Source organism: Mustela nivalis (genome assembly GCF_964662115.1).
Source record: "Mustela nivalis genome assembly, chromosome: 5".
NCBI lineage: Eukaryota > Metazoa > Chordata > Mammalia > Carnivora > Mustelidae > Mustela > Mustela nivalis.
In genome coordinates this window covers 21,052,982-21,080,511 of record NC_139024.1, presented here as the reverse complement: position 1 = coordinate 21,080,511, position 27,530 = coordinate 21,052,982, and the positions used below count along the sequence as shown (strand labels likewise).

The 27,530-nt window shown below is 44.3% G+C and overlaps 1 protein-coding gene and 1 long non-coding RNA gene across 2 annotated transcripts in view; one reads left to right on the top strand and one right to left on the bottom strand.

Annotated features, from left to right (window-relative positions):
* The window catches only part of LOC309865545, a 33,636-nt gene extending 20,379 nt beyond the window's left edge, over positions 1 to 13,257 (bottom strand). Inside the window, exon 1 of the long non-coding RNA XR_014312150.1 lies at positions 13,123 to 13,257. This is a non-coding gene — a long non-coding RNA (uncharacterized lncRNA). The remainder of the gene's footprint in view (positions 1 to 13,122) is intronic.
* Positions 13,258 to 13,289: 32 nt separating this feature from the next.
* Positions 13,290 to 21,713, top strand: MFSD4B (major facilitator superfamily domain containing 4B). Its single transcript, XM_082731974.1, has 4 exons — positions 13,290 to 13,717; positions 15,970 to 16,138; positions 17,442 to 17,558; positions 18,804 to 21,713. Exons 2-4 carry the CDS (start codon positions 15,973 to 15,975, stop codon positions 20,018 to 20,020), a joined length of 1,500 nt encoding a protein of 499 aa, XP_082588100.1. The 5' UTR covers positions 13,290 to 13,717; positions 15,970 to 15,972; the 3' UTR covers positions 20,021 to 21,713.
* The last annotated feature ends 5,817 nt before the right edge of the window (positions 21,714 to 27,530 follow it).

Genomic DNA, 27,530 nt, shown 5'->3' with positions numbered 1-27,530 from the left:
AAAACCTAATTTTTCTAGAGACATCGCTCAAATAATTACAGTATCAGACCTAACATAGAAAGTTGTCAAATCTCCAACTAACAAATCTAAATGAGTTGTTTTTTTAAATCCTTGAGTCACAAGTCGTTTTGAACTCTTTCAGGCACAGGAAGCTCACGAACCGTACCCCAAATAGTGGTTTCCTCCATAGCTGGGCCCTTTGCTTCCCACGGTCACACCACTCAGCTTAACCACCCATCCTTGTCTCCGGCATCTATGAGCCTCCCTGGTCACTCCTGTACTTCTGACAGTTACAGCAAATGGCTTTTGGTCCAAGGTTCAATGTTCATGGGGAGCAACTTTATTTCCACTCACACTCAACAGGAACACGTGGGACCTTGTCATCTCCGCAAATGGCCCCATCTTTGAAATCTTTAATATCATCCCTCTCTTACCGTGACTTACGATCACTTGATTCCCTTTTTTTCTCACTTCCACTTGGCCTGCCCTTCAACTCTGAGCTCCTCTTCCTGTTGGCTCCATCGCTCCCAATCCGCACTCCCTCTCAGCATACCAGATCTGTTCTCTCTCAACTCTGCTCCCTACCCTTACTCCTGGGATCGGAAAAAAAAAATCCAAATAGCTCTCTGAATATTTGGCTCACTAGTTGCCCCTACATCTCCCACCCTGCAAATTAAACAATTCCAGCTTCCTCAACCGGATCGTTCCCATCAGCATAAATACACGCTATTCTTTCTCCCATCTTGGTGGGGAAAAGACCTCTTTTAAACCCATGTGCTCCCTGCAGCTACTGTCTCATTTCTTTCCATCCATTTAGAAAAAGCCAAAAGGAAAAAGAAGACTTTGAAAAAATTTCTACGCACTCTTCAATTTTATCTCCTATTCTCTTTGAGCGTCTCTCTGAGGATTTTGCCCCTACCACTCTGCTGAAACTGCCCTTCTCAAGGTTACCACTGACCACCACGTCGCTAAATCAGGTCGTCATTTTTCAGTCCTCATTTTATTTGAATGATCAGGAGTGGTACAGCGGGCATCAATTTCTGATCCCTGAATCAGGCTTCCCATGCAACACACCTACCTGGTTTTCCCCCTTCCTTGCTAGCCACTCTGTGCCAGGCTCCCAGCTCTAAACACGGAGAGTGCCTCCCAGCTTCTCTAAGCTACCTCCATGCCCCCTGACGCAGTGGCCGCCCCAGCTCCTGAACGGACTTGCTACCTACATCAGCCGAGGAGCACATGCCTCACCCTTTGACGCCAGACCCTTAGATCCAACTGCCAACCCAGCACCTCTAAACTGGATGACTGAAGAATCTCCCAATTGAACATATCCCAAACCAAGTTCCCGAGATTTCCCCCCAAAATTTGCTGCTTTTGTAGCTCTCCTCGTTCCAGTGAATGGCAACTTGATTTTTCTGGTTGTGTGGAGCAAACACCTTTGCATTATCCTCACCCCCTCTCTCCTGCTCCCGTACCCGCGGCTGGCAAGCCAGCAAGTCCCACAGGCTCTACCTCCGAAATATGTCCAGAGCTGGCACGTCTCACTGCTGCCGCCTGCTACCACGCTGACCGCGCCATCAGGGTCTCTCTATCGTCCTTTGTTCCCTTCCCTTGCTCCCCGCTCTGTCTCTTCTCTACAGAACAGCATGACCAGTCACAACGTGGCAGGCGAAGCCAGTCCTCTGCTCAGAACCTTCCCGAGGCTACCTACCTCAGAGAAAGCCGAGAAGCCAATGCTACACTAAGCATTAACTAACTCGAATTTTTTAAAAAATTTAAGTTAAAAATAAATAAAAAGAGAAACAATGACTTGGAAGGAAGGAAGGACGGAACAAAGAAAAAGAAAGAAGAAAAAGAAAAAGCTGAAGTCGTGCCGTGATCGGCAAAGCTCCCCGCGTTCTGGCACCTCTCCTGTCTGTGTCCTGCTCTCTCCTCCTGAGCCACCTGCCCCCTCGCACCGCACCCTCGCGCTGCAGCCCCTTCCCGGCCGCTCGGCCCCCAGCTCTGCACCTGGATTGCTCCGTCATGTTATGTTTGCTGAAAAGTCTTCTCAGTGAGGCCTCCCCTGCCCTTTAAAATTGAATCTCCCCTCCCTGACCCTTCTCTATCCTGCTCCCTGGGAGCTCCCTGGGAGCAGGATAGAGAATTTTTTTTCTCTTTAGCTGGTGGTGGGGGGGTGGCCTGGGGGTATGTGAAGTCCAGGGGCAGGAGAGCAGCGAAAGCCACTGGAAGCCACCCTCTGCAGCGCAAGTGAGCTGAGGCGGGGTGTAGATGTGCAAATCGAGTTAGGGGGCGACGGCCAGTCCGAGGCCTGGAGTCAGCTTCTGGGAGGACCAAGTGAAGGTGGTTAGTGGGCCCAGGCAAGGGCTGTGACATTGCCATAGCCAAGGGATTAGGCACAGCTGTGGCAGAGACCCCGAGAGGGGACAACTCCTCTCCCCTTACCCTCATGTGCTACGAGGACAAAAGAGAGCAAAATGCAGCCCAGGCAACCGGGCGCCCCCTTCCTCTGCCCATATCCCTCCTGCGCCCCTTACAGAGAGGTTTAACCATGTGCTCTTCTGAACCTCTTCACCCGCGGGGGAGTTTACTTCCTTTTATGATTAAATATTGAGAAGCTCAGATGTCCAGTACATGCCAGTCTAGTACTTGATCTAACAGCCACAAATGTAACGCATTCTAAGAGAATCTGTGGACAAAGTCAGAAAATCTCACCCCTAAAATGGAAGGGGGACATTCACGTTTCGAAACGGGTAAGAATGGAGCTGATACGGATAGGAGAAGCTATCTGTGCAAATCATCTGTGGAAGTAACTTGCTACAGTAACGACTTATAAAGATACTGCTGATAAGACTAGGGCACAATCCAGATCTCAGACAGATCTAGGTCATTTCCCTGAAAGGAAAGATAGAAACTTTAAATCCTTACAATCAGGGCTAAACTGATAGGAAGACTTGGAATGCAGAAGTCAAGCGTATTTTTAAAAAGAGCATAAGAGGACGAGAATTTGTCACTATATTCCCAACACTTCTAGGATTCTGATTTTGCGACTACAGCCAAAAAATAAGCCTGATCAGGGCACCTGGGTGGCTCAGTGGATTAAAGCCTCTGCCTTCGGCTCAGGTCATGATCCCAGGGTCCTGGGATCGAGCCCCTCATTGGGCTCTGTGCTCAGCAGGGAGCCTGTTTCCTCCTCTCTCTCTGCCTGCCTCTCTGCCTACTTGTGATCTCTGTCTGTCAAATAAATAAATAAAATCTTTAAAAAAAAAATAAGCCTGATCATTGAAAATGGCAATTTATCTGCTTCTAAAGTTCTAAGGATATATATAAAGTCCTTCTCCTCAATTTTTTGCTATAAAAGATAAATTTGAAATGTAGTGGTCAAGAAACTTTTTCTGTCAAGGGCCAGATGGTAAATATTTTAGACTTTTTTGGTCATGAAGTCTCTGTCACAGCTACTCAGTTCCGTCCCTGTAGTGCAAAACCAGACCATAGATAATGTGCAAATAAATATGTGTGGCTGTATTCCAGTAAACCTTTGTTTACAAAAACAGGTTGTGGCCGGATATGGCCTGTGGGCTTTAGTTTTCTGACCTCTGACTAACCTATCATTTGATGTCTAGATTGGCCCAACTAACCAACTCCCTGGGAAGGGGTGCCCTGGTGTTAGGGTACGGAGTCGACCACCCCTCAATTAGACAGAGAACACTCTCGATAATGCAAGTCACACAGCGAGATTTTTTTCCAGCTAGCTGGGGTCCAAGTATCCACCCAGCGCAGCGGGTTTCAACAAGGACCCCCGAGCACTCAAAGCCAAGGGTTTATATAGCATTTTCAAGGTACTTCTTCATAGCTACATACATATCTTGTGCCCCACTTTGACAGTTTAACTTTGTTTAACCTTTTGCCACCCTGGCGCCATCCTGGCGGTTAAGTGAGATTTAGTTTTAGAAGAAATTTAACTTTATTTACATTTCCTTCTGCCTCAGCCTCCCTCAGTTTTAGGGTGGGGAGGGCTACCTTAGGCCCTGAGGAACTGAGCCACTTATCTCTGGGAATTGGGCCATTGAAGAGATGGCCTTTTTGTTGTAAATCACCAGGACATTTGCAAACCAGGGGAGACTCCTGTCTTGCAGGATTGTGATCTCTGCAAGTTAACTATTGGTTTTCTTTAACATCTGCTCCCTGTGGTGCTAGCGCCTAACCGCCCTGGTGGTATATGATTAAGTTGTTTCTTAGGTTTTAGCTACTTTCTCTTATCTCAAGTTATGTGCGTGTTTTGGGCTGGTTAGGGACACTCAGTAAAATGGCTTCCCCGCCTTCAGGATGGCCATTCTCATGCTAACCCACTCTTACAGTGCAAGGTGCCAGCTTTTGCTTTGCCAAGGTGGCTGTACTTATGTCAGGGCTAGACTCAAGGTGGGTACAGCCTTGTTTTTCTTGGCCTCCACACCTGGAGCTGGTTTCCAGGACTTGTTTTTAAGTCCCCTGGGGGAAGGGGAGCAGGGACAGTAAAATAGGTCCTTACACTGGGAACACTAGATACTCTCTCTCTGCCTGCTTCTCTGCCTACTTGTGATCTCTGTCTGTCAAACCCGCCTCAGGTTTACAGATCCACGTCTTTGGGTCTGGTCATATCAGTTGGTTTTCTGGAAGCTGATCAGCTCTGGATGAACTAACAATTGAGCTCATAACCTTGGAAAGTTGATCTTTGAGGAGACCTGACCTTGGGGTCTAGTGTGAGTAGCTCGTCTGTCTCATTCCTTATTCTCTCTCTCTCAAACTCTCTACCTCCTTTCACCATTTCTGAATAACAGCGCCCATATACTGATTTTTATCTTTATTATTAATAGGATTTAATACATTCTGCTAACCAAATAGGGCTTTTTTTTTTTAGGTCTAATAATTGGTCTATATTTAAAACATTTGAGTACAAAAGAAAATATTCAGTTATAACAATCTAGGTGTTACCATGAAGAGTTGTTACCTGCACTAAAACCACAAAACATTATGAAAGATTTTATTTTTTGCCAGCTCAGGCTGCCAAAACTAAATACTACAAACTGGGTGTCTGAAACAACAGGAATTTATTTCTCACAGGTCCAAGATCAAGGTACTAATTCAGTTCCTTGGGAAGGTGTTGTTCTGGCTTTCAGAGAGTTGCCTTTCTCTGTGTCCTCACAAGAGAGCTCACTGGCTCTGGTCTCTCTTCCTCTTCTTCTTCTTCTTCTTTTTTTTTTTTTTTAAGATTTTATTTATTCATTTGACAGACAGATCATAAGTAGGCAGAGAGGCAGGCAGAGAAAGAGGAGGAAGCAGGCTTCCTGCTGAGCAGAGAGCCCGATGCTGGGCTCAATCCTATGACCCTGGGATCATGACCTGAGCCGAAGGCAGAGGCTTAACCCACTGAGGCACCCAGGGGCCCCTCTCTTTCTCTTCTTATAAGGACACTAATCCCTTCCATGGGGCCCTACCCTCACGACCTCATCTAAACCTAATTACCTTACAAACAGCCTCCCGCCAAACACCAGCACATGAGGGGTCCGGGCAGCAACATAACTTTGCAGGGCGGGGATAACTGTCCAGAGCTGCTGATTTGTTTCCTTCTGAAATCATCTTCAAAGAAGCCAGGCAAGAGTTGAAAACCTAACCAGGGGCTCCATTAAACTGTTACTGAGTAATGCTTTCAAGTCTACAACTAATGTTCCCTAATTGTCCAGGAACATAGTCGTAAGATAAGCTACTCGCGGTGACTGACATTATAGAAACCAGGCAGAGACTGGGCGTCAGGAAGATGCTATTTTGGCAGGCGAGACCCGTGGTAGGGCCTTATCTCTTCATTCTTGTGGCCTCCCAAGCCCTGTGCTTTGACTTCTTAGCTCAGTTCCTGTTCATCACTAGGCTCTTTTGCTGAATGACTCAGTTTGACTCATTCTCATGGATTTTAACTATCTCAGCTCCCTTCCCCGGGCTCCCAACAGGTCCACCCACCGAAATTATAGATACAAAGCATTTCCGTGTCAAGCTGGTGGGCAACTGAACTGACCCTGCGCCCCCCACCCCCACCCCCGCCTCAAGAGCTGGGTGAGGAGGGCATTTTCCACTGTACAGGATTTCTCTCCCTGAAGAACCCTCAAAGTTAAACTTCAGTTCTTAGGGCCATATTTTTCGCATCATTTGGGCCTTTCCTGTATCAAGATTAGAACCAATGGGTGGCGTGGGGTGAGACAGGGAGCGGTTTAGCCCACTTAAAATCTCCTTTAGTTGCTTACCCTTGGCCACTCTAAATAAAGCTACAGTTGAAGTAAAAATAGTTTATCTTGAATACGAGTCCCCTAACTCTCCCAACTTCTGACCAGATTGCCATCTTATACCTTCATCTATAGAAATTCTGAAGCTACCGTCCAGCACGCATGCACAGAGGAAAACACACACTCTCTCACACACACACACACACACACACACACAATCATGGGCATTGTTGCCTCCATACCTACCCTTCTATTCCGACCAAGCCACTCTAGTGCAAAGGCAGTGATCACTTCACTAATCTGTGGAATAAAACCGAAGTTATTTCTGTTTCTCTAGATTCTTCTACTCCAGTTCAACCGGCCAGTTCTGTCTGCTGATGTTCTTCGTCCTCTGCTTTCATTGTGATACTCTTACTACTCACAAACCTGTCATAGCTTCTTAAAGTCAAAAGACTATGTCTTCAGTTTGGTTTTCAAAGTTCTTCACAGACGCTCCCTGGTGCTCTAGTGGTTAGGATTCAGCGCTCTCAAAGTTCTTCACAAATGCCTTTCCAGACTTTTTACCACTTAGTAAAAGTGGGCAATTCATTATTTTTAACTCCACATTGGAGTTAAAACTCCAAAGCAAATTTTCTTTCTTCCCTTCAGCTACTCCATCCACTTTAATTTCTTGGTGCAAATTCCCAAGCTTTTTCTGCCTTAATATTTCAATCTGACATATTTTGAATAATTTGTTTACCTCCGACTTTATTAAATTCCTTCTTCACTGACCTAGGGTTCGCTCTCAATTCTTCCTTGATGTCTACAATGGAACTTTCCAATGACTCTTTTAGATCCTAGCTTTGGTTACAAGAATTTTGTTAAGAATTATTAAAACACAGCTCTCTCCCTGCTCTTTCCTGCTCCTCTCTAGTGAATTCTTCCAACACAATCGGAAAATCCTTAACCTAGGGCCCACACAACCAGAAACCCTGCTTGCTCTCTCATTTTCTACCAACCTTCCCTTCACCCATGCTGCTCCAGCCATGCCCGCCTTTTTATTTCTAGAACACACCGAGCTCACTCCGGCTACTGGATCCTTGTAGATCTGTTCTTCCTGGCATGCTCTTCCTGCCTGGCTGGTTCCCTCACTCCAGTTAGGGCTCGGTTCAAATGTCAGTCACAGACGCCTTCCCCAACACTATTTTAATTTCCCTCACTTGATGCCCCCTTTGTTCTGCTTTATTTTTCTCTACGGTACTGATCACTATTGACATATTACAAATGCATTTGTTCATTTTCTTCCTTGTCCACGAGGGCAAGAACTTTTGTCTGCTTTTTTCACTGTTAGATCTCTGCCTGGCACAGACTGGGTATTTAATAATTATTTAATGAGTAAATCGATGAACAGGTGAGCTTTCATATAGTTTGCATAGAAATTTAAAAAAAAAAAAACAAAAAAACCAACCTGCTACTGGTGTTTGTTCCTAGTTTAGCAACATACCAGTCCCTGTCATTGTGGGGATTTCTGCAGAGGTGTTGGTCTTCTCCCAAGCAGAGGGTAGCAAGCACAGTATTAGAAGGCAGGGATTAAGCCAGAACAGCTTGGCTCCTGAGCAGAGCAGAGCCGCATCCAGCCCTGGGTCGGAGGCTGCCTCCAGCGGAGGAAGGATGTATCTCTTACAGAACACTTAAAGGCCTTAAAAGCAGTTTCCTTTTTTTTTTTTTTTTTTTTTAAATATGGACGACTCTAATTGCTCCCACAGCACTTAATACTTTAAGAAATGTTAGTTTATTTCTATTTGAGTCTACAGTGGCCCATCTCTCACTCTGGGTTGCTTTATTTTTATTCTCTTGATAAGTCGATTTTGGCTTCTAACAGCACAGTAAGCCAAAGATCTGATCTTACCAAAACAGCATAGGAGGCCTTATGATGGCAGATCAAAGGGTCCTATAGTCTTGAATGTTACCATGAATCCAGTTAAAGGAAATTCTAAGTTTCTATTTTAAAAAAAAAGGAAATTTGGGGCACCTGGATGGCTCAGTGGGTTAAGCCTCTGCCTTCAGCTCAGGTCATGATCTCAGGGTCCTGGGATCAAGCCCCGTATCGGGCTCTCTGCTTGGCGGGGAGCCTGCTTCCCCTCTCTCTCTCTGCTTACCTGTCTACCTGCTTGTGATCTTTCTCTCTGTCAAATAAATAAATAAAATCTTAAAAAAAAAAAAAAGCATTCATTCAACCTTTAAAAACAAACAAAAAAAGGAAATTTAAAAGTCAGTAAGTTTTAATTTTATTTTTCAAAAAAAGATTTTATTTATTTGAGAGAGTGAGGAGTGGCAGTAGAGGGAGAAGCAGGCTCCCCACTAAGCAAGGAGCCTGATGCAGGACTCGATCCCAGGACCCCAAGATCATGACCCAAGTGAAGGCAGATACTTATCCACATGAGCCACCTAGGTGTCCCTAAGTTTTTTGTTTTTTTTTTTTTTAATATTATTTAATCATTTGTACTCTGACTTGTTAACAGAGGTTTTTTTTTTTTTTTTTTTAAGATTTTATTTATTTATCAGAGAGAGAGAGGGGAGAGAGTGAGCACAGGCAGACAGAATGGCAGGCAGAGGCAGAGGGAGAAGCAGGCTCCCCGCTGAGCAAGGAGCCTGATGTGGGACTCGATCCCAGCACGCCGGGATCATGACCTGAGCCAAAGGCAGCTGCTCAACCAACTGAGCCACCCAGGCGTCCCCTAAGTTTTAATTTTTAATGAGATAAAAAAAATTCCATCGGACACACCTGTCAGATACTTTCAGTACTATTTTGAACTTTTCAAAGCACATAGTAACACAAAAGTTATCTTACTGAAGGGGTGCCTGGGTAGCTCAGTGGTTGAGCTGGGACTCTTGGTTTCTGCTCAGGTTGTGATGTCCGGGCTGTGGAATGGAGCCCCGGTGTCCCTGAGTCAGGCTCCAAGCTCCGCGGAGAGTCGGCTCGAGATTCTCTCCCTTTTCCTCAGTTCCTCCCTCATTCACAAACTCGCAAATAAAATCTTAAAAAAAAAAAAAAAGCTATATTTATTTTCAACTGAAAGAAAATGGCCCCTCAATATTTTATTTCTCATGAATTGTCTCACACACAAAATGTATCCTCACTATTAGCCCAAGGAGAACGCTGAACAAAACAGTACCCTATTTTCATCACACCTTTTTTCTTTAAAGGTGGTGAGTGACCTCTGGAGGCAATTGGACAAAATATCCTGTTGCTTTCAGGAGCGAAGTGGGGAGAATTAGAAAGTAGATCCTTCCATGTAGAGGTTTTTTTGGGTTTTTTTTTTTGCAAGTTTAATCAGGATGAATTAAAGCCTTTAACTAAAATTAGTTAACTGAATTGAACCTCAATTTAATAATATTTATTAAGTATGTAATACAATGCTACAGGGGAGATAGAGACATAAAACTTTGGGGTTACAATCCACCAGGAAACAAAAGATAAGTGCTAAATATTTATAATACAAGCTAGAATGTGTAAGAAAATTGAGCAGTGGCACAACCACACAGGAATTCAGATTTTTGGTAAGGTGACCAGAGAAAGTCTACTACATTCAACAAACATTTCCTGAAGACCCACTTTGCGCCAGGCACTATGCTAAAGGGTAAACAAGACACGGTGCCTTCCCTTCAATACTCTGAGTATGGTAGGGAAGATGACACGTAAACAGGAACATTCTGTATGAAACAGTAGGTGGACTATTAGTATTATGGAGAGGAGGGTCAGGCTGGCTAGAGGAGGTAACAGCTAAGTGGATTCTTTTAGGTATGGACATTGGGGACATGAGGGTATGTACACATACCCTCATGTCCCCAATGTCCACATACCCCAATGTCCATACCTAAGCGGATTCTTAAAGGAATAGTTCTGGTATAGCTTTAGCATCATAAGGTTACTCCTGTCCATCTCTCCCGCTAATCACAACTAAAAACTCATGACAAAATACAGACAACGACTGCCCGGGGACCCTGAAAAGTACAAGATGGTGAAAGGGAGGCACAACTTGGAAAAGGAACCCGTCAGGGGATGGGTTTCCTGGCCTTTTCCCCTCTGTCATTTCTGTCCTGAGGAGAGGCCTCATGTGGGAAGTGTTTGGCTGCATGAGTAGCTAACTCTGTGACAGAAACTCTGTCTCTTCATCCAGGGATACTGAGGGCAGGTCCAGCGAACTGAGAAGAGGGGCCTCTGTGAGTTGGAAAGTGAGCAGGGAGTGAGCAGGACAGGAACATTCTGTATGAAACAGTAGGTGGAAACTCCGAAGTAGTTTCCCAATTTTGTGTAGGAAACACAGTCTTAGGTTCACCGCTGACTTGCACTTGTCTGCAGGAGGCCCAAAGCAGCACAGCACAGCAAAGCCTTTGACAACCAGCAGTTAACCATGGGCCAACTCTCAGACCAATCCCTGAGTGGTACATGCTCAGGACAGACCCAGAACAACAGAGCAGAGGCTTTGAAAACTGAACTGAGATTGAAACCAACAACTACAGAAGGCGATGCAAAACCTGTAATGCGAACCCCATCAGGGAGCTTGCTTGCTTAAACAAACATACATTCTCCAGAGGAGGATTTTCACAGGATCCAGGGGCAGCACCATGTTAACTGTCACTATGTTCGAGAGGCGGGAGGAAATGACCTGTGTAAAAATTAGTAGGAGGAAATTTTGCTTGAAATGACGGCAGGAGGCCAGCAGGGGGAGCTCTCGTGCCCTGCTGCTCGTGGTCACCTGCAGCTCCAACAGCAGGAGACATTTCGTTGCTCTGGAGCAAGTTGGGTACTGCTTCTAAATCCTACGTTACTTTCCTAGCAGGAAAGAAGAGAGGTTTTCCTCCTCCTCTGGCAGCAGCCCAGTCAGTGAGGGACTGTCACAACTCAGCCATGAAAAGCTACTTTACTTTGAATTCCCACTTCACTCCAATAGACTTTTGTTTGTAGCCCTTCTCCCAACTTCCCCCCTTTCTTCCATAGAAGAGGGGTCCTCTCCTTTGTTCTCTAGACTTCTGATGGTTTTGCCATAGCTGGCAATCCCAGACTGCAATTTTCTGTCTTTCCCAAATGAATCCATTTTTTTCTGTTAAAATAACTGGCTGTTTTATTTTTAAGGCTAACACCTGTCAGAAAACTGTGGACAAATCCTGAGGGAAGAGACAATCGCCAAAACAACTCTGAGAAAACACAGGTGTTGGAATATTCAGACGAAGACTCTAAACAGCTTCTACGTGTTGCAGGACGTAAAGATAAACACAGGTGAGATAAATGTAAAGAAAGACATTTTCAGCAGAGAAACAAAGCATGAAAGAGACCCCCAAGTAGAAATTTCAAACTGATCAGTCATCTGAAAGAAGCAAGTTCACTGGATAGGTGTAATAGCACAATAGAGATGATGAAAGAAAGCGGCCCTGAACTTGAAGATAGATAAGTTAACAGAAATTACCTAAAGAGCAGAATGGGATAAAATGCTGGAAAAAAGAACACAGGAGCATCAGGGACCTGTGCAACAGCATCAGAAGGTCTAACATACAAGTCATTAGAGTCCCAGAAAGACAGGTGAAAGAGGTTGAGAAAAATTATGTGAAAAAGTAATGGCTAGAAACTTCCCAAATTTGGTGAAAGTTCCAGAAGACTAGAGTGGAGAAAACCAATTAGGAACTTAGAGGAATAGTTTTGGTGAGAAGTTACAAAGTTCTAAAAGTAGTCTGTGATAATAGCATAGACCCTGGTTCCAGAAATATCTATGGAGGTAAAGTTGGCAGGACTTTGTGAGGAGAAAGAAAGAAGCATAAAGACAGGATCTCAGGTCCTTACAAAGATAGCCAGGTGGGTGGTGATATCCGCATGGAGTATCACAGAAGAGGGGCAAATTTATTTAGGGGAAAAAAAAAGGAGCTTGGTTTTAGGCAATAAAGATGAAATACTGTGAAGTTTGACTTCCTACAGAGTATTTTTGCTTCTATTAAATCTCAGTGAGCAAGTCAGAGGTGTGTCGCTCAAGACAACTCCTCCATGGAGGACGCTACAAAATCCTTTGCAACCTGCCTCTCGTACAACCTTCTCTTCTCTTCTTTCGTTTCAACCACATCAGACTTTTCTCAAAGAGGCCTTCCCTGATCCTGAAACCGAAAACAGGTTCTCTTAAATCCCAGCGCCCGTGCTTTCTGAGGTAAACTGGGAAAGGCTCCAGGACCCAATGGATGGGGCTGGAGAGATGGGCTGGAAAGGAAACGATGAAGAGCTTTAGGTTTGTAGTCAGGGTAAACGTCATCGGGCGCAACAGCCCATTTCCGAAAGACGGTAAAAAATATTCACACGTCTTGAGGCTGTGATCTGGTCAAAGAGCAAAAGGGAACAAAAAGCTGGAACTGGGTAAAGAAGTCGAGGCCTGCCTTCTCCACCGGCACACCTTCACTCGGGGGGACGCTGCTCCCGTTTCTGACCGTGGTCTCACTTGCCGGGACTGGAGCCAGAGTGTGCGTGAAACCTCGGCCGTGCGTCCGGACTCTTGAGTTACTGTTACACTACGTACCGCCCGCGCGCGATTCGGGGGCTGACCCTGGGCACCTTGCTACTTATTCTCTCTGACTTAATCCTGCGGTCTGTAAAACGACGATACCCCGGACTTTGGAGCGTCGTTCGGAGGATTCATGAACACCCATGAACGCTCACATAGGAAGGTCCACAAACGCGGCCGAGTGACAGATGGACACAGCTCAAAGGAGCGAGGGCAGCAATTCTAGAAAGCTGCACAAGGGCCCGACCACCGGGCTCCCTTTGCCCTGCGAGGAGACCCGGGAGCGGGTGCAAAGCCAGACCCTGCCAGTCTTGGCCCGCTTTTTCGCCCGCAACCGCGTGGCCTCGTCTTACCTCACGCTCCCGCGGGGCCCAGGCTGCAGCTTCGGCTCACTCCGCCACGCGGCGCCCGCTCGCTGGGCTTCTGTGGGATCAGCTGTGTGTGATGCGACGGCCGCGGCGCCACGTCCGGTCTCCCAGGCAACCACCTAAACTTCCGGTTTGCGAGCGGCCGCGGTTGGCGAGGGGCCACATTTCCGCCACGTGACCCCCTCCGGCACCCCGCGGGCTGAAGCGCTGGCGTCACCGGCCTGCAGCCCCCGGCGGGTCCCGAAGTTCGACTTCCCCGCCCCGACGAGGGGCAGGTCCTGGGGAAGTGGCTGCCGAGGGGACGGCCGGGCCTGGAGGGGCGGGGCCGGGGCTTGGCTCCGGGCTCCCGAGGCTCCGCTGAGAAGCCGGGCGGCAGCAAGACCGCTTCTCCTCAGCCGCCGAACTGGAGTTGGAGGTGGAACTCCGTGGGGCCGGGGCCCCGGCTGCCGGGCAGCGGCTCCTCGGGGCCCAGGCCGCGGCGGAGAATGAGGCGGTGGCGGGTTCCAGGCGGGGCCGCCAGGCTGGAAGCGTCCTGCGCTGGTTCATCACCGTGATCCTGTGTGCTGCCTTCCTGGGGCTGGTGAGAGCCGGGGCTGGAATCCTCCCAGGCCGGGGCCTGAGCAGGCGTCCTGCAGAGAACGCCGACTTCTGAGTTCGAGTCTCACCTCGGCCACTTGCAAACTGCGTGACCTTGGGCGCGTTCGTCTGCCCCCAACCTTAGTTTCTTAATCTGAAACATGGGCACACTGCTAATGTTCTAATGTTGGAGGGTTATTGTCAAGTGCGAAATTGATTTTCCTAGTATATTTATCAGCTCCAGCAAACCTTCCTACTTCTGCGTGGGGTGGGGAGTAGATGCAAGGGGGTATTGCCAGGTCTATAGGCCCTGCCCCCCATGAGCCCACGCAGACCCCAGATTATTACACAAAGCTGCTTTTCTGGTATTTCCTCTTCCTTGCCTGACCAAGGTCAACCAACCCCTTATCTTTGCAGAAGGGGGAAATAGACCCAGAGAGGGAAAATGACTTCCGGACCACACAGCTGGTTTTTCTTTTCTTTTCTTTTCTTTTATTTATTCATTTGATAGAGATCACAAGTAGGCAGAGAGGCAGGAAGACAGAGAGGAAGGGAAGGAGGCTCCCTGCTGAGCAGAGAGTCCCGATGCCGGGCTCGGTGCTCGATCCCAGGACCCTGAGATCATGACCCCAGCCGAAGGCAGAGACTTTAACCCACTGAGCCACCCAGGTGCTCCCACACAGGAGGTTTTAAGTGGTGGAGGCAGGAATAATGTGTTTCTTATTCTGCCCACAATCCTATGTAAAACAAACTTTTACATCTTTCAGTGTTAGATTCGAGCAAACTACAAGACTAGAAGAGCCTTTTGACAAACCCCTTGGCTGCCCCATGAGTCCCTAATTTCTGGAGATCCTCTCACCACTTGTAGAGACTTGCGATCTTGGGGTTTTGGTAGGGTGAGTCAGTCCCTCTGAGGAGAGTCACTTCTCAGTCCTCTGAGAAAGTCACTTAGCATCTTTCACTTGAGTGACAATGGATTCCTAGAGTATTTTGATTTGAAAAAAAGAAAAATCATTGCAGATGCTTCTTGAGCCCCCACCTGTGCTAGGTCCTGTTTTAAGTGCTTTGCAATCAGCAAGGAATTGGATTGCAGATGGAGCTCAGCCTTCGCCCATGTACCAGTGCTCGCTCTGCCCTTAGTCTGGGACAGCTCTGGCTTGGGCAGGATGCAAACCTGTATTTTGAGCTGTCCAATTAGAATGAATTATTTTTGACGCATAGACTCATTAGAAATCTCCAATAAATATTTTTAAAGTGTCCAACAAATATTCTCTGATGGCTTGGGGTTTTCTTTGAAGAGAAATACAGATTTAGAAACCTTTGAATTGTCTATTTCCTGTGTACTTTGGTGTATCAGAAGAAGGATACCATGTGCATCCAGAAATACTGCTGTTTTGGCAGCATCAGAAAACAGGAATGCTGTTTTGATAATTTAAATTTTTATGCTGGTTTGATAATTTAAATTTTTAACATCAAATTCCTGTGTTAATATAGTATATTTCAAACTGCACAAAACTATTTCAAAAACAATTTTAATGTTACATTTCACTGTTAATACAAGAGGCTTTTGTGGTATTGTTCAAAAAGGAAACAAAATTGCAGCAGAGTGCCAACAAAAATTACTTTTTTAAACTTGAGAGTCATTAAACTAGAAAAACAGTAGGATTTGACACACCAAATACAGTGTCCTATAGTTTTAGGAGTCCTAGTACTGTCATCCTGAATTTTTCCTGACTGTGAGGTTTAAAGTGATTCCCTACATTTCACTGAAATTCCTTTCTCCCTTTTTATTTTTTAATTGAATTTAATTTTTTAGAGGTGGGGGAGGGGCAGAGAGAGAGAAAGGGACAGAAAGAATCTCAAGCAGGCTCCAAGCCCAGCTCTATCTCACATCCCTGAGGTCACGACAGAGCTGAAATCAGAAAGAGTTGGCTTCTCAGCCGACAGCCACCCAGACGTCCCTCCTCCTCCCTTTTTAGTAGTGAAAAAAGCTACCACACAGATAAACACTATCTATTTTTTTTTTTAACGATGTTTTATTTATTTGTTTGACAGAGATCACAAGTAGGCAGAGAGGCAGGCAGGCAGAGAGAGAGAAAGGGAAGCAGGCTCCCCGATGCGGGGCTCCATCCCAGGACCCTGAGGTCATGACCTGAGCCGAAGGCAGAGGCTTTAACCCACTGAGCCACCCAGGCACCCCAGATAAACACTATCTTAATGATTATAAATAAAAGACTTTGTCTTTCTAAATTTCAGGGAATGAGTGTTGCAATACTGGGACCGACATTTCAAGATTTGGCAACAAACGTGAACCGCAATATAAGCAGTCTTTCTCTGATTTTCGTGGGCCGTGCCTTTGGATTTTTGAGTGGCTCAGTGATTGGTGGAGTTCTTCTTGACATTTTGAATCATTTTCTACTTTTGGGTAAGTAAAGACCAATTTTAGCTTTTTATGGATGCTTTCAAGGAATTTACAGTTTGTTTTTAAATGTGAAACATACTATGGTTGACAACTCACATGGGTAGTGTTCTGGTGTACTCAGTGGAAATCGGATTTCCTTGGTGCCTGTTTTCATCTCAGCAGTTACCGGGAGCCTGTGCGGGGCTGCTCTGGAAATTTAGATTAGCCCTAGAATGTGTTACTACTATCTTTAGCCTTCCTGACCATCACTGTAATTTAGGCACCCCCCCTCCCCGGGATCATGTACTAGTTGTCCAAAGAACTCTGCTTGTCAGGGTTTAGGGCACATCTTCTGGGGCCAAGAACGTAGGCTAGAATGAATTCCTTGAACCTGCCCATTCTAGGCCCTGAACTGAGGGGAAGTACTGGGGGCCAGATGACTCAGGCTAGAGTTTTGTAGCTGCCCCATGTTCATGATTCCTCCAGCCTTCTCTACCTCGCCCTTCAAATAGATGCCAAAGCTTTTAACTTCCTCTTTTTTGAATAGATAGACACGTTTAAAGAAAATCTGGATTAAAGTGATAAAACTGCTTTGGAAGTAAGAAGAATTAATCTACTGTTGTTGATGAATAAATGAATAATTGCTCAGATTTCCAAAGTGGGTTGAGAACATATTGCTCTCTGGTATTTCCCAAGCTAAATTACTTAATACATTTCTACTACAAAGTATCTTAGCTGCATTTTGGTTTTTTTTCTCTTTAATTTTTTACCTCATATCTTAAAGTCTCATTTATTTATTTTCTGATGTATTTATTTTGATTAAAAGTTTTTTTTTTTTTTAAAGATTTTATTTGACAGAGATCACAAGTAAGCAGAGAGGCAGGCAGAGAGAGAGGGAGGCAGGCTCCCCGCTGAGCAGAGAGCCCTATGTGGGGCTCAATCCCAGGACCCCATGATCATGACCTGAACTGAAGGCAGAGGCTTTAACCCACTGAGCCACTAAGCCAAAGTCTCTTTTTAAAATAGGAAATATCTAAATATATTTGAGTTGTCAGTTGTCACTTTGCCCTGTAGTATATGGTTTGATTATCAGCAGTGCTAGAAATGTACTTGTGTTAGATTAGCTTATATTTTATAGTCCGTAAAGATTATGAGAGTTTGTAAAGGAAATAACCGCTTATAGACGCTGAATCTCTCATCTACTTACTATTACTCAATTGCAATTTGACCTACCTTGCATTTATGGGAGTTTTTATGATGTCGACTTGATTCATGACTCTGTGTGTGAATATTGTTTCTTATAGCTGACTTTCACCTTTCTTCTCAGGGGTGTCAATGTTGACTACCACAGTTGGTCTTTATCTTGTTCCGTTTTGTAAGACAGCAGTGTTACTGATTGTCATGATGTCCGTCTTTGGTGTCTCAGCTGGCATTCTGGATACAGGTCAGTGAGCCCTGCGGGGTCATCTCTGGGAGTAGGGACTTCCTACAAGAAAAAGTAGAGCAGATGACATCAAATTGTCATTTGCATTGTAAAATGACACCGACCTACTGCATTGCTCATGGGGTCACCGAGTCAGAACCACCCTCTGGCAACTACTCTTCCTGCCAAGTAGGGTGCCTGGTTTTGAGTAAATTTAAAGAATTCTGTTTAGTGAGGGCTTATTGGTTTGCAGTATCCAAACAGGAATGGGTCCCCCAGGTGGGTAATTATGGTGCAGGTGAGTGGGTTTTCGTTTTGGGATAGAACTTGATCAATGTAGTGTGGGAGGAATTGATGGCTTAATAGGTTAAACTAACTTTGGAACCATATTTGGCTGAAGAATCATGGAAGCAGCTATCCAATTTAAAAAGCACTCTGCCTTTTGAACTAAGAGAAACCTGTGCTGTGTGTTTTTTTCCTTCTCTCTCTCTCTTTTTCTCCTCCCTCGCAAAAAGGCCCTGCCTTTCTACAGGAGATCCTCTCCATGGGTCTTTTTATCTTTTAAAACCTTTTAAAAAACGGTATACTTGGTATTTGTCCACCCCTAAGACCAGCTCTCTTCTTCCCCTGCTTTATTGTCACCTGATAGAGTGGGGATATTTTATGCTTTAGGCTTGGGTTGGTTGTGAAATTATGGGATAAGTTGTATGTTTACCAGCAAATATGTTAAAGAGAAAGAAAACACACTTGATGCTTCTTGCCTTTCGCTTTTGTTTCCTGTAATGGGCCCAGCAGAATTCTACAGTGTTCAGGTTTCTGAACGTGTGTTTTGCTATTTACATAAATAATTTTCCTCAACAGGTTATTTGGTAATTTGGCCATTATCTGATTATAACATATGTATTTAAAATGTTTATAAATAAATAAATAAATATCCATCTCTTTCTTACCCTCCCTACCCCCTGCCAGCCTCGTATGAGAACGGTCTTGTAAAACGCATTGGGCCAATGTGCCTGGCTCTGGGATGTAGTGGTTTACTAGCTTGTAGAATCACATTTGTATGTGATTTTTTTCCAAAGCTCAGAGTTCTCCCGTGGTGGTAGGTTAGAGTCCTTTAATCATAAAATCGACTGAGTTGCCACATTGGATGACTGAGAATACCTTAATCCTTGTGCCATGTAAAACAGACTCCTCTTCCTTAGAGTAATGAACTATTTTTTGCTAAATTACTATGATTAAATAACTTTCCTCATCTTTCATTGGTAGGTGGTAACGTCCTAATCTTGGCTATCTGGGGGGACAGAGGAGCCCCCCATATGCAGGCCTTACACTTCAGTTTTGCCTTGGGTGCCTTTTTGGCTCCCTTGCTGGCTAAGTTGGCACTGGGCACGACGGTGTCTGCTGAGAACCGCACAGAGGATGACTCTAACCATTCTGCCCTCAACCAGTCATCTGAAGCTGACTCAGAATCTGTCCTCGGAGTACCTGACAATATGAATCTGCTGTGGGCGTATGCTGTTATCGGTACTTACGTCTTTGTAGTTGCTGTCTTTTTTTTGGCTCTGTTTTTAAAGAAAAGCTCAAGGCAGGAAAAAGCAAAAGCCTCTGCTCAGAGGTCTCGAAGAGCTAAATACCACAATGCCCTTCTCTGTCTCCTTTTCCTGTTCTTCTTTTTTTATGTGGGGGCTGAGGTCACATACGGCTCTTACGTTTTCTCATTTGCGACCACCCATGCTGGCATGAAAGAAAGTGAAGCGGCTGGGTTGAACTCCATCTTTTGGGGGACCTTTGCAGCCTGCAGGGGCCTCGCAATCTTTTTTGCTACGTGTTTACAACCCGGAACCATGATTGTGTTAAGCAACATCGGCAGCCTGGCATCGTCCTTACTGCTGGTGCTTTTCGACAAGAGCCCGGTTTGCCTCTGGATAGCGACGTCAGTGTATGGGGCCTCGATGGCAACCACGTTTCCCAGTGGCGTTTCTTGGATTGAGCAGTACACCACCATCCACGGGAAATCTGCAGCGTTTTTTGTCGTCGGTGCCGCCCTGGGAGAAATGGCTATTCCTGCAATAATTGGAATTCTTCAAGGACAGTACCCTGATTTGCCTGTAGTTTTGTACACCTGTTTGGGGGCATCGATAGCCACCACTGTTTTATTTCCCGTGCTCTATAAATTAGCCACCTCACCTCTCCATGCACAGCGAAAAGGGCACAGAAAAAGCGAGGACCAGAAAGCTTTGCTGTCCAGTTCAGAGCTAAATGACTATGAGGAAGACAATGAAGAAGAGGAGGCAGAAAAATGGAATGAAATGGATTTTGAAGTGATTGAAATGAATGATACAATGAGGAATTCTGTAATAGAGACATCTAGAAGTATTTTGACGGAGCGCTTAGCTGAAGTCTCCGGACAATCCCACACCAGCGCAGTGGTGTTGCAGTCCCCTGTGAATCACCTTGCAAGAAACCAGGCAAAAAGGGACTAACACCTGGAGAAGATGGATTTTTCTGACCTCCTTGAATAATCTCCAGTTCTAAAGAAGCTAGGCAGAGCAGAGCATTAACAGATTATCAACATGCTTTGGGGAATCAAAATTTCTAGGTCAGAGTATAGCAAATGCTACAAAGTTTTGAAAGGTTCTGTAATTCCAGAATTTTCCATAAAGAACAAATGGTCTCGTATGGCAGGATCTTATTGTGAGGCTAGTGTTTGGCATGTGCCTGATTAGGTAATGTTCTATGGTCTCTACCCCTCAGAGCACACAAGGAAGGTGTTTGTAGTTGAGAAGCTGGGTGCTGTTCTCATAGAACGAAACCATCTAGTAGTTGAATCGATGAGCAGAGCAAGTGGTCAGTCATCAGTATTCTACCAGGGAAGTAGAGGATTGTCGTTTCATAAAAGAGCAACTTTGAAAACGGACAGAGATTTTTTATTAATTGCTTTGCCCTCCCTGTAGTGTTGCACGGAAGAATGGTGATGCTTCGTTTGATTTCTGATTTCTATGAGGAGAACACAGAACCTTAGAGACATGGCTTCATGACTGCTGCTTACTAGTTTTGGGGCCCTATGCTCAGTCCCTTCACTTAAGTAGGCCTGGTTTATCTGTCTCCTGATACAAAATTCTATTAGTGACAATGAGATGATTTTCAAACCAGGAATCCATCAGTTTCAAAGTTTATACAAGAAAAAAAATGTTAAAAAATTCGTGCAAGGTGTGTGTTAGAAATTAACGTAAGTGCCATCCACTCTTCTTTTCAAATGAGAAGTGAAACAAAGTGATAGTTTTGAGAATACTACTGATTATGAATACATGTCAATTTAAGAGACTCTGTGTTTAATAATTACCCGCGAAACACATTTTTCAGTACTGTGTTCCATCAGCTATAAGATGCATTTTTTTTTTTCACATTTGTAACAGCTCTGAAATCAGAATAGGTCTTAAAGCCCATGGTCACTTAACAGTTTTGTGACAAAATTTAATCGACAGTTACCCACATACATATACAAAATCATGTTGCATGTTACAATCGGCATCTTACAGTAATTCATTCAATTATGGAGATTTTTACTATTTTTACAGATATTTTCAAAAAAGTTATTTTTATATGCTGATTTTTTTGATGTTCAGGTGGGATTTGGAGATGCAATGTTCTGACTTTAAAAGCTATTTGAGAGTCGCTGTGTTAGTAGTGGGGTCTACCTTAGTAACGAAGTCTGAGTCTGGGCCTTGCTCTTACAGGATTTGCTCCTCATCGAGTCTGGCTGGTAATCACACCGTAGGCACTGTCAACTAGGCTGCTAGTGTCATTTACAAGGACCTATATTTGGAATATTTCTGTTACCCTCCCCCCAAGCCCCGCCCTCACACAGGGTTCTTTCTTCCTGAGTTTGAAGTACCTGGGAAACGAAAATAATGATTAGAAAGGGGCTTGGTGGCGTAGGAGTCGGGGATCACAAAGGGTACTTCATATGAATGTGGCAAAGCTGGTGCGAGCTCTCCTTTGATAAATGACTAGCACTGATGACAGCTTGTGTTTACTTGTCTTTACCATGTTTTATGGTGAATAGTGTTTCATTTCTACCTGCTTGCAGTATGTTTGCTTTCTCTTGTTTATCTGACTTCTGTGAATTTGCCTTTGTATTTTCTTGAGTGAAATACAGTATCGTTTTCGACCACTGCCCATTCACCTTCAATACCTTCCACAGTGTGGGTTGGTGTATAACCTAACAATTTTGGAGAGGGCTGGTGGAGAAATGAACAGGAAAAACCGTATTCTTCTTGCTCGTTTTGTATTGTACTTTTCTCTTAGCTACGGCTTGGAGACCACCTGTATTCCATTTACTGCTTTTTCTCGGGTTGTTGGAATTTAGGCAGTAGATGCTCTTTGGCAGCTGGGAAGCTTGTTAGAACAGGGATTCTGTCTGCAGCGTCTGCATTTAAGGGGTAGAAGATGCAGCTCAGGGAGAGAAGGATGATAAGAAGAACATGGCAGAAAATTTGGAAATCCACACTGGAAAATCCACTAGCGTTCCACAAACAAAAATGTGAATGGCCATATGAGATTGTAGGTGTTGTTAAAGTTTGACGTATTTCCATATTGGAAGGATAAGACTTTGTACAATTCCAAGAATTAGCATTCATTCTAATTATCAGTCCTTAGATAAGTGTCTGCTGATATACAAGAACCAATACTGAAGTTTTCTATTGCTGAATAACAGATTTAGCAGTTTACAACATTATTTTTTTAATTAGGCTCCATGCCCAGTGTGGAGTCAAACATGGGGCTTAGAACCGTGAGATTGAGACCTGAGCTGAGATCAAGAGTTGGTCGCCTAACTGACCAAACAACAGAGACTTTTTTGTCTCACAGTTTCTTGAGTCAGAAATTTGGGTACGATTTCACTGGGTCCTCTGCTCAAGGTCTCGTGGGGCTGCAATCAAGCTGTTGGATAGAGCTGTGCTTCTTTTTGAGCTTAGGATTCCCTTCTAGAGCCATGTATGTGGTTGACAGTATTCATGCTGTGGTAGTCTCAGGTCCCCATTTTTTCACTGGCTGTGAGCTGCCTCCAGTCCCAATTCCTAAAACCTTCCATAGTTCTTTTGCCAGGCAGCCCTCTGGTAGATCTCTCACAACACAGCGGCCAATGGGCCAGCAGGAGAATCTCTCACCTGAATCGGCTAAGCTGGAGTCTTCTTTAACACGATGTAATCACAGGAGTGGCATCCCATCACCTTTGCCATATGCTCTTGGCTAACAGCAAGTCACGGGCTCTACCCAAACTCAAGGGAAGAGACTAGTACAGAGATGTAATTCCTTTGGGGGGGGGGTCACCTTAGAGTGTGTTTGCTACACTCTGATACTCACAAAACCAAGGTTTAAGAGAACTAAAAAGTTTGGGCTGGGGACAAGAAGCCCTTAGCAGTCATCAAAAGTGATTATAGGTACTAAACTGAGTGAGCTAGTGTGGGTGTGGAAGGCTCCCCAAAGGCCAGGCCAGTGGATCGGGTGGAGGAGTTTCTGTGGCGGGGCAGTTGTTCGGCTAACTCGGAATTAAGCCTTTATTCCCTCTTGACATTTTATGTTCTTTCCCACTGTGCTTTTAACTTGCTTAAATGCAGCTTCCAATGAGAGGAATAAGTAAATTTCAGTTTAGTTAAATTTTCATAGTAAAGTCCAAGAACACTTGGAGAGCATCTTTCATTTACTCTTATGTTTCATAGAAAAACCTTTAAAAAAATCTGTTTTTGTCATAAAAGTAATGAAGGTATAAAAAAGTCAGCTGGAAGATTAGGGAAGTACATAAAAATATAAGGGACAAGTATAAGTAATTTATGCAAAGTTTTTATTGATCTGTTTTTTGAAGTAAGCTCTTTACCCAATGTGGGGCTCGAACTCCTGACGGACCTCAAGATCAAGAATAGTATGCTCCATCAGCTGAGCCAGGCGCCCCTGGATAGGTATTTTATAATTCTAAACACCTAGAAAAGTTCTTAACATTTCTCATCAACATAATTTCCTGGGTAAAGGAGTAAAAAAAAAATTCCCTCCTATCAGATAAAGTTTCAGAAACAACTTGAATTTTGTGTTCAGAGTGCACTGCCACTGCAGCTGGTGGACTGGTTATTAGTTTAAAGAACTGTAACTTATTTAAAAAAAAAAAAAAAAGCAGGGGGCGCCTGGGTGGCTCAGTTGTTAAGTGTCTGCCTTGGGCTCAGGTCATGATCCCAGAGTCCAGGGATCGATCCCAGCATCAGGCTCCCTGCTCAGTGGGGAGTCTGCTACCCCCTTTTCCACTCCCCCTGCTTGTGTTCTCTCTCTCTCTGTGTCAAATAAATAAAATCTTAAAAAAAAAAAAAAGAAAAGAAAAGAAACCTAATTGATCAGTGGAGTAACCCTCCTGAAACTGTGAGAGCCCTGGGTTACATGTGAAATGACTTCATTTCAGGTAGAATCATTGAATAATCAGGATAGCTTTTTCATAACCAGAACTTTTGGTTTACCATAGCACTGTATCACTCCTGTCACTTTAAAGTTATTACTAAAACAGTGCTCGCTTCGGCAGCACATATACTAAAGTTATTACTAAAACAGAGCTTAAAGTTTTTAATGGAAGTAGATAATTCCAGTAGTTCTTCTGGAACACCTTGTATCAGTGTCTGTGAAGTGCCACTTGCTTTCTTCATAGTGCCGTGGATGTGTTTGGATACGTGAACTCACGGATATTATGTGTATTTCATATTTTCCTATACTGTGGGGGTACAGTGGGGGTTGAGGTGGTAGAGAAGGGATACAAAAAAGCTTAAGATATAGTTCCAAGCTTGTTAGAAATGGTCCTTTTTTTAATTGAAGTTTTTATCACAACCATTAGAGATTTACATGCAGTTGTACATAGTGTTTTTGTTTTTTATAAATCTCTGAGCGAGAGCTACTTGCTCAATCTGGAGGGTAGAGAACTTGGCCAGTGCTTCTCATACATTAATGTGTTTTTGAACTCTTGTTAAAATATAGATGCTAATTCTGTAGTGCCTGGGATAGGGGCTGGGAGTCTACGTTTCGAATAAGCTCTTACCTGATGGGGAGCTATTGGCCCATGGACTAGGCACATTTTGGGTAGCAAGATTCACTTTTTTGAGAGGGTCAAATTCTTTGCTACTTTTGGGAATTCAGTTTGTTTTGTTTTAGCTCTTCTGAATCTGACCCTAAATCTGTAGGAGTCTGCGGTTCCGATGCGCCCCCTCCTCTCTCTTATACCCAAACCCTAGGACACTGTTCAGAGTTTTCTTCAGTCCTTTCCATTTACTGCATTGGCTGTTGAACATTTATTTATTATGTCTGTTGAATGTCTCCTACTTGACAGTCTCTGTGAGAGGTTAACACTGGTGAAAAGATCAGAAGTTTCCTACCTCCATGGAACCTACCCTCTAAAGCAGGACTGTCCAGTAGAATTTCCCACAATGATGGGAACATTTTATACCTGCACTGCCCGGTAGCCACTGGTCACATGTGGTGAACTGAGCCCTTGAAATATGGCTAATACACAGAAAATGAACTTTTTAAAAAAAAAAAGATTTTATTTGGGGCACCTGGGTGGCTCAGCAGGTTGAGGCCTCTTCCTTCGGCTCGGGTCATGGTCCCAGAGTCCTGGGATCGAGCCCCGAGTCAGGCGCTCTGCTCAGCGGGGAGCCTGCTTTCCCCTCTCTCTCTGCCTGCCTCTCTGCCTACTTGTGATCTCTGTGAAATAAATAAATAAATAAATAAATAAATCTTTAAAAAAACAAAAAAGATTTTATTTATTTATTTGACAGAGATCACAAGTAGGCAGAGAGGCAGGCAGAGAGAGTGACAGGGAAGCAGGCTCCCCGCTGAGCAGAGAGCCCGATGCGGGGCTCTCTGAGATCATGACCTGAGCCGAAGGCAGCGGCTTAATCCACTGAGCCACCCAGGTGCCCTGAAAATGAACTTTTAATTTAAATATCTACACTAGCTGGTGACTGTCATATTGGATAGCATAGGTCTACCAGAAGAAACCAGGAATCAAACAAATAATCACCCAGCATGTTTCCAGGAAGGCTCTATTTTCTGTTAGTGTAGAAATTTTCAAGTATCGGGTCAGAAAAGTTGGGCTAGATTGCTTCTCAGATGGCATGATATAAATTATCATGGCACTTAAGGAAAGGGCTGGTTTTACTTGGTCTTGATGGTAGAAAGTTGTGCTTAGTCATCTGGAAGAGAAGGTTTGTCTTTCCTAGTGTGTCAAGGAAGCAAACCAAGGCTGGTCACATTGTTTATCAGGAGGATTTAAGCTCTTTGCCTCTATGCACTTTGGCCGGTTGGCATCTGAGCAAGGTTGCACATGGATTTTTATTTAGCTATAAATAGTTTCATATTTAATGAGTTAAAATCTTATAACATTACATTTTTGCAAAGAGAATTTTCCTATATTTTCCAGTATTATTTGGTGGTTGTCTTAATTATGTGTTCTCGTGGCCTGTACTTCTGCCTTGTTCATTTCTTTCAATCCTTGCAGGAAAGATCCCCTAGGTTCTTGCACTCTGGCTGTTAATTCTTATTTGTTATCTACCTTTTGGCTTATATTTTTAATTGTAGAAACCTTTCGTGTCTGGTCTCTGGCTTTATGGCAACTTGCTTTTGATGTGTTTGGTTATGTCAGTTAATGGATGGCCTGGACAAGTGTTAAAGTTGTTTGATGACATGAGTGAGTTAAGGCTGTGGGCTTATTTATTTGACAGAGAGAGTGAGAGAGCACAAGCAGGGGGTACAGTGGGGAAAGAGAGGGAGAAGCAGACTCCCTGCTGGGCAGGGAGCCCAACACGGGGCTCGATCCCAGGACCCTGGGATCATGACCTGAGCCGAAGGTAGAGGCCTATCCGTCTGAGCCACCCAAGCGCCCCAGGCTTTTTAGCTACTGAACAACTTGTGAGGTTACAGGGTGCTTTTAAAAGTTATTTTTAGGGATTCCCCGGGTTGCTCAGTCCATTAAGCGTCTGCCTTCTGCTGAGGCCATGATCTTGGGATCCTGAGATTGAGTCCTGCATCTGGCTCCTTGCTCAGCGGGGAGCCTGCTTCTTCCTCTGCCTCTGTCCCTGCTGGTGTACTCCCGCCCTCCCTCCCTCTCTCTCTTTGACAAATAAATAAAATCTTAAAAAACAGAACAATTATTTTTAATTTTGATTAAATAGATATAACATGAAATTTACCATATCAACCATTTTTAAGTGTATAAATTCAGCAGCATTGAACACATTCCCATTTTGTGCAACCATCACAGCCATCATCCACAAAACTTAAACTGTCACCCATTAAACACTGTGACTCCCCATTTCATCCTCCTCCCAGCCCTGACAATGATCAGTCTCCTTTCTGCCTCTACAAATTGCGCTACTCTAAGTACTTCATATAAATGGTATTACACAGTGTTTGTCCTATACCTGGCTTATTTCACTTCGCATGTTGTAGCATGTGTCACAGTCCTTTGTAGGGCTGAGTAATAGTCTTTGGAATGCCTGCTTTGTTATCCATTTACCTGCTATGGATACTTGGGTGGCTTCCACCTTTTGGCAATTGTGACGAACGCTGCTATGAAAATTAATGTCCACGTATCTGTTTGCATTTCGGCTTTCATTGGTTTTGGGTATCCCCCACAAGAGTGATTGTTGGATCATATGTTCTGTTTTTAATTTTTTGGGGTACTTTCATTATTGGGCTTAGATAATATTGTCTTAATCAGTTTTCCCAAAAAAAAAAAACAGGTATAGGAAGAGGCCAGAGGAGCCCATGCTTTTGTTAGTATTGGTTCAAACCCTAGGCAGAGTTTTAGCCCATTTTAATCAACTTAGTATCACCCGTATACTGAGTAGATGAAAGGTTTATCAGACATCTACCTCAAAGTTTGCTTACAGTTTTTATTCAGTCGTTGAGCAAGTGTCGGAGAATTTACTTTGTTTGAAATCCTACTTGAAATGAAACTAAACC

Coding starts and splice junctions, on each gene's coding strand:
- MFSD4B (XM_082731974.1), top strand. CDS start 15,973: ATGAGTGTTGCAATACTGGGACCGACATTTCAAGATTTGGCAACAAAC. Junction 16,139..17,441: donor GAATCATTTTCTACTTTTGG/GTAAGTAAAGAC, acceptor CTTTCTTCTCAG/GGGTGTCAATGTTGACTACC. Junction 17,559..18,803: donor AGCTGGCATTCTGGATACAG/GTCAGTGAGCCC, acceptor TTTCATTGGTAG/GTGGTAACGTCCTAATCTTG.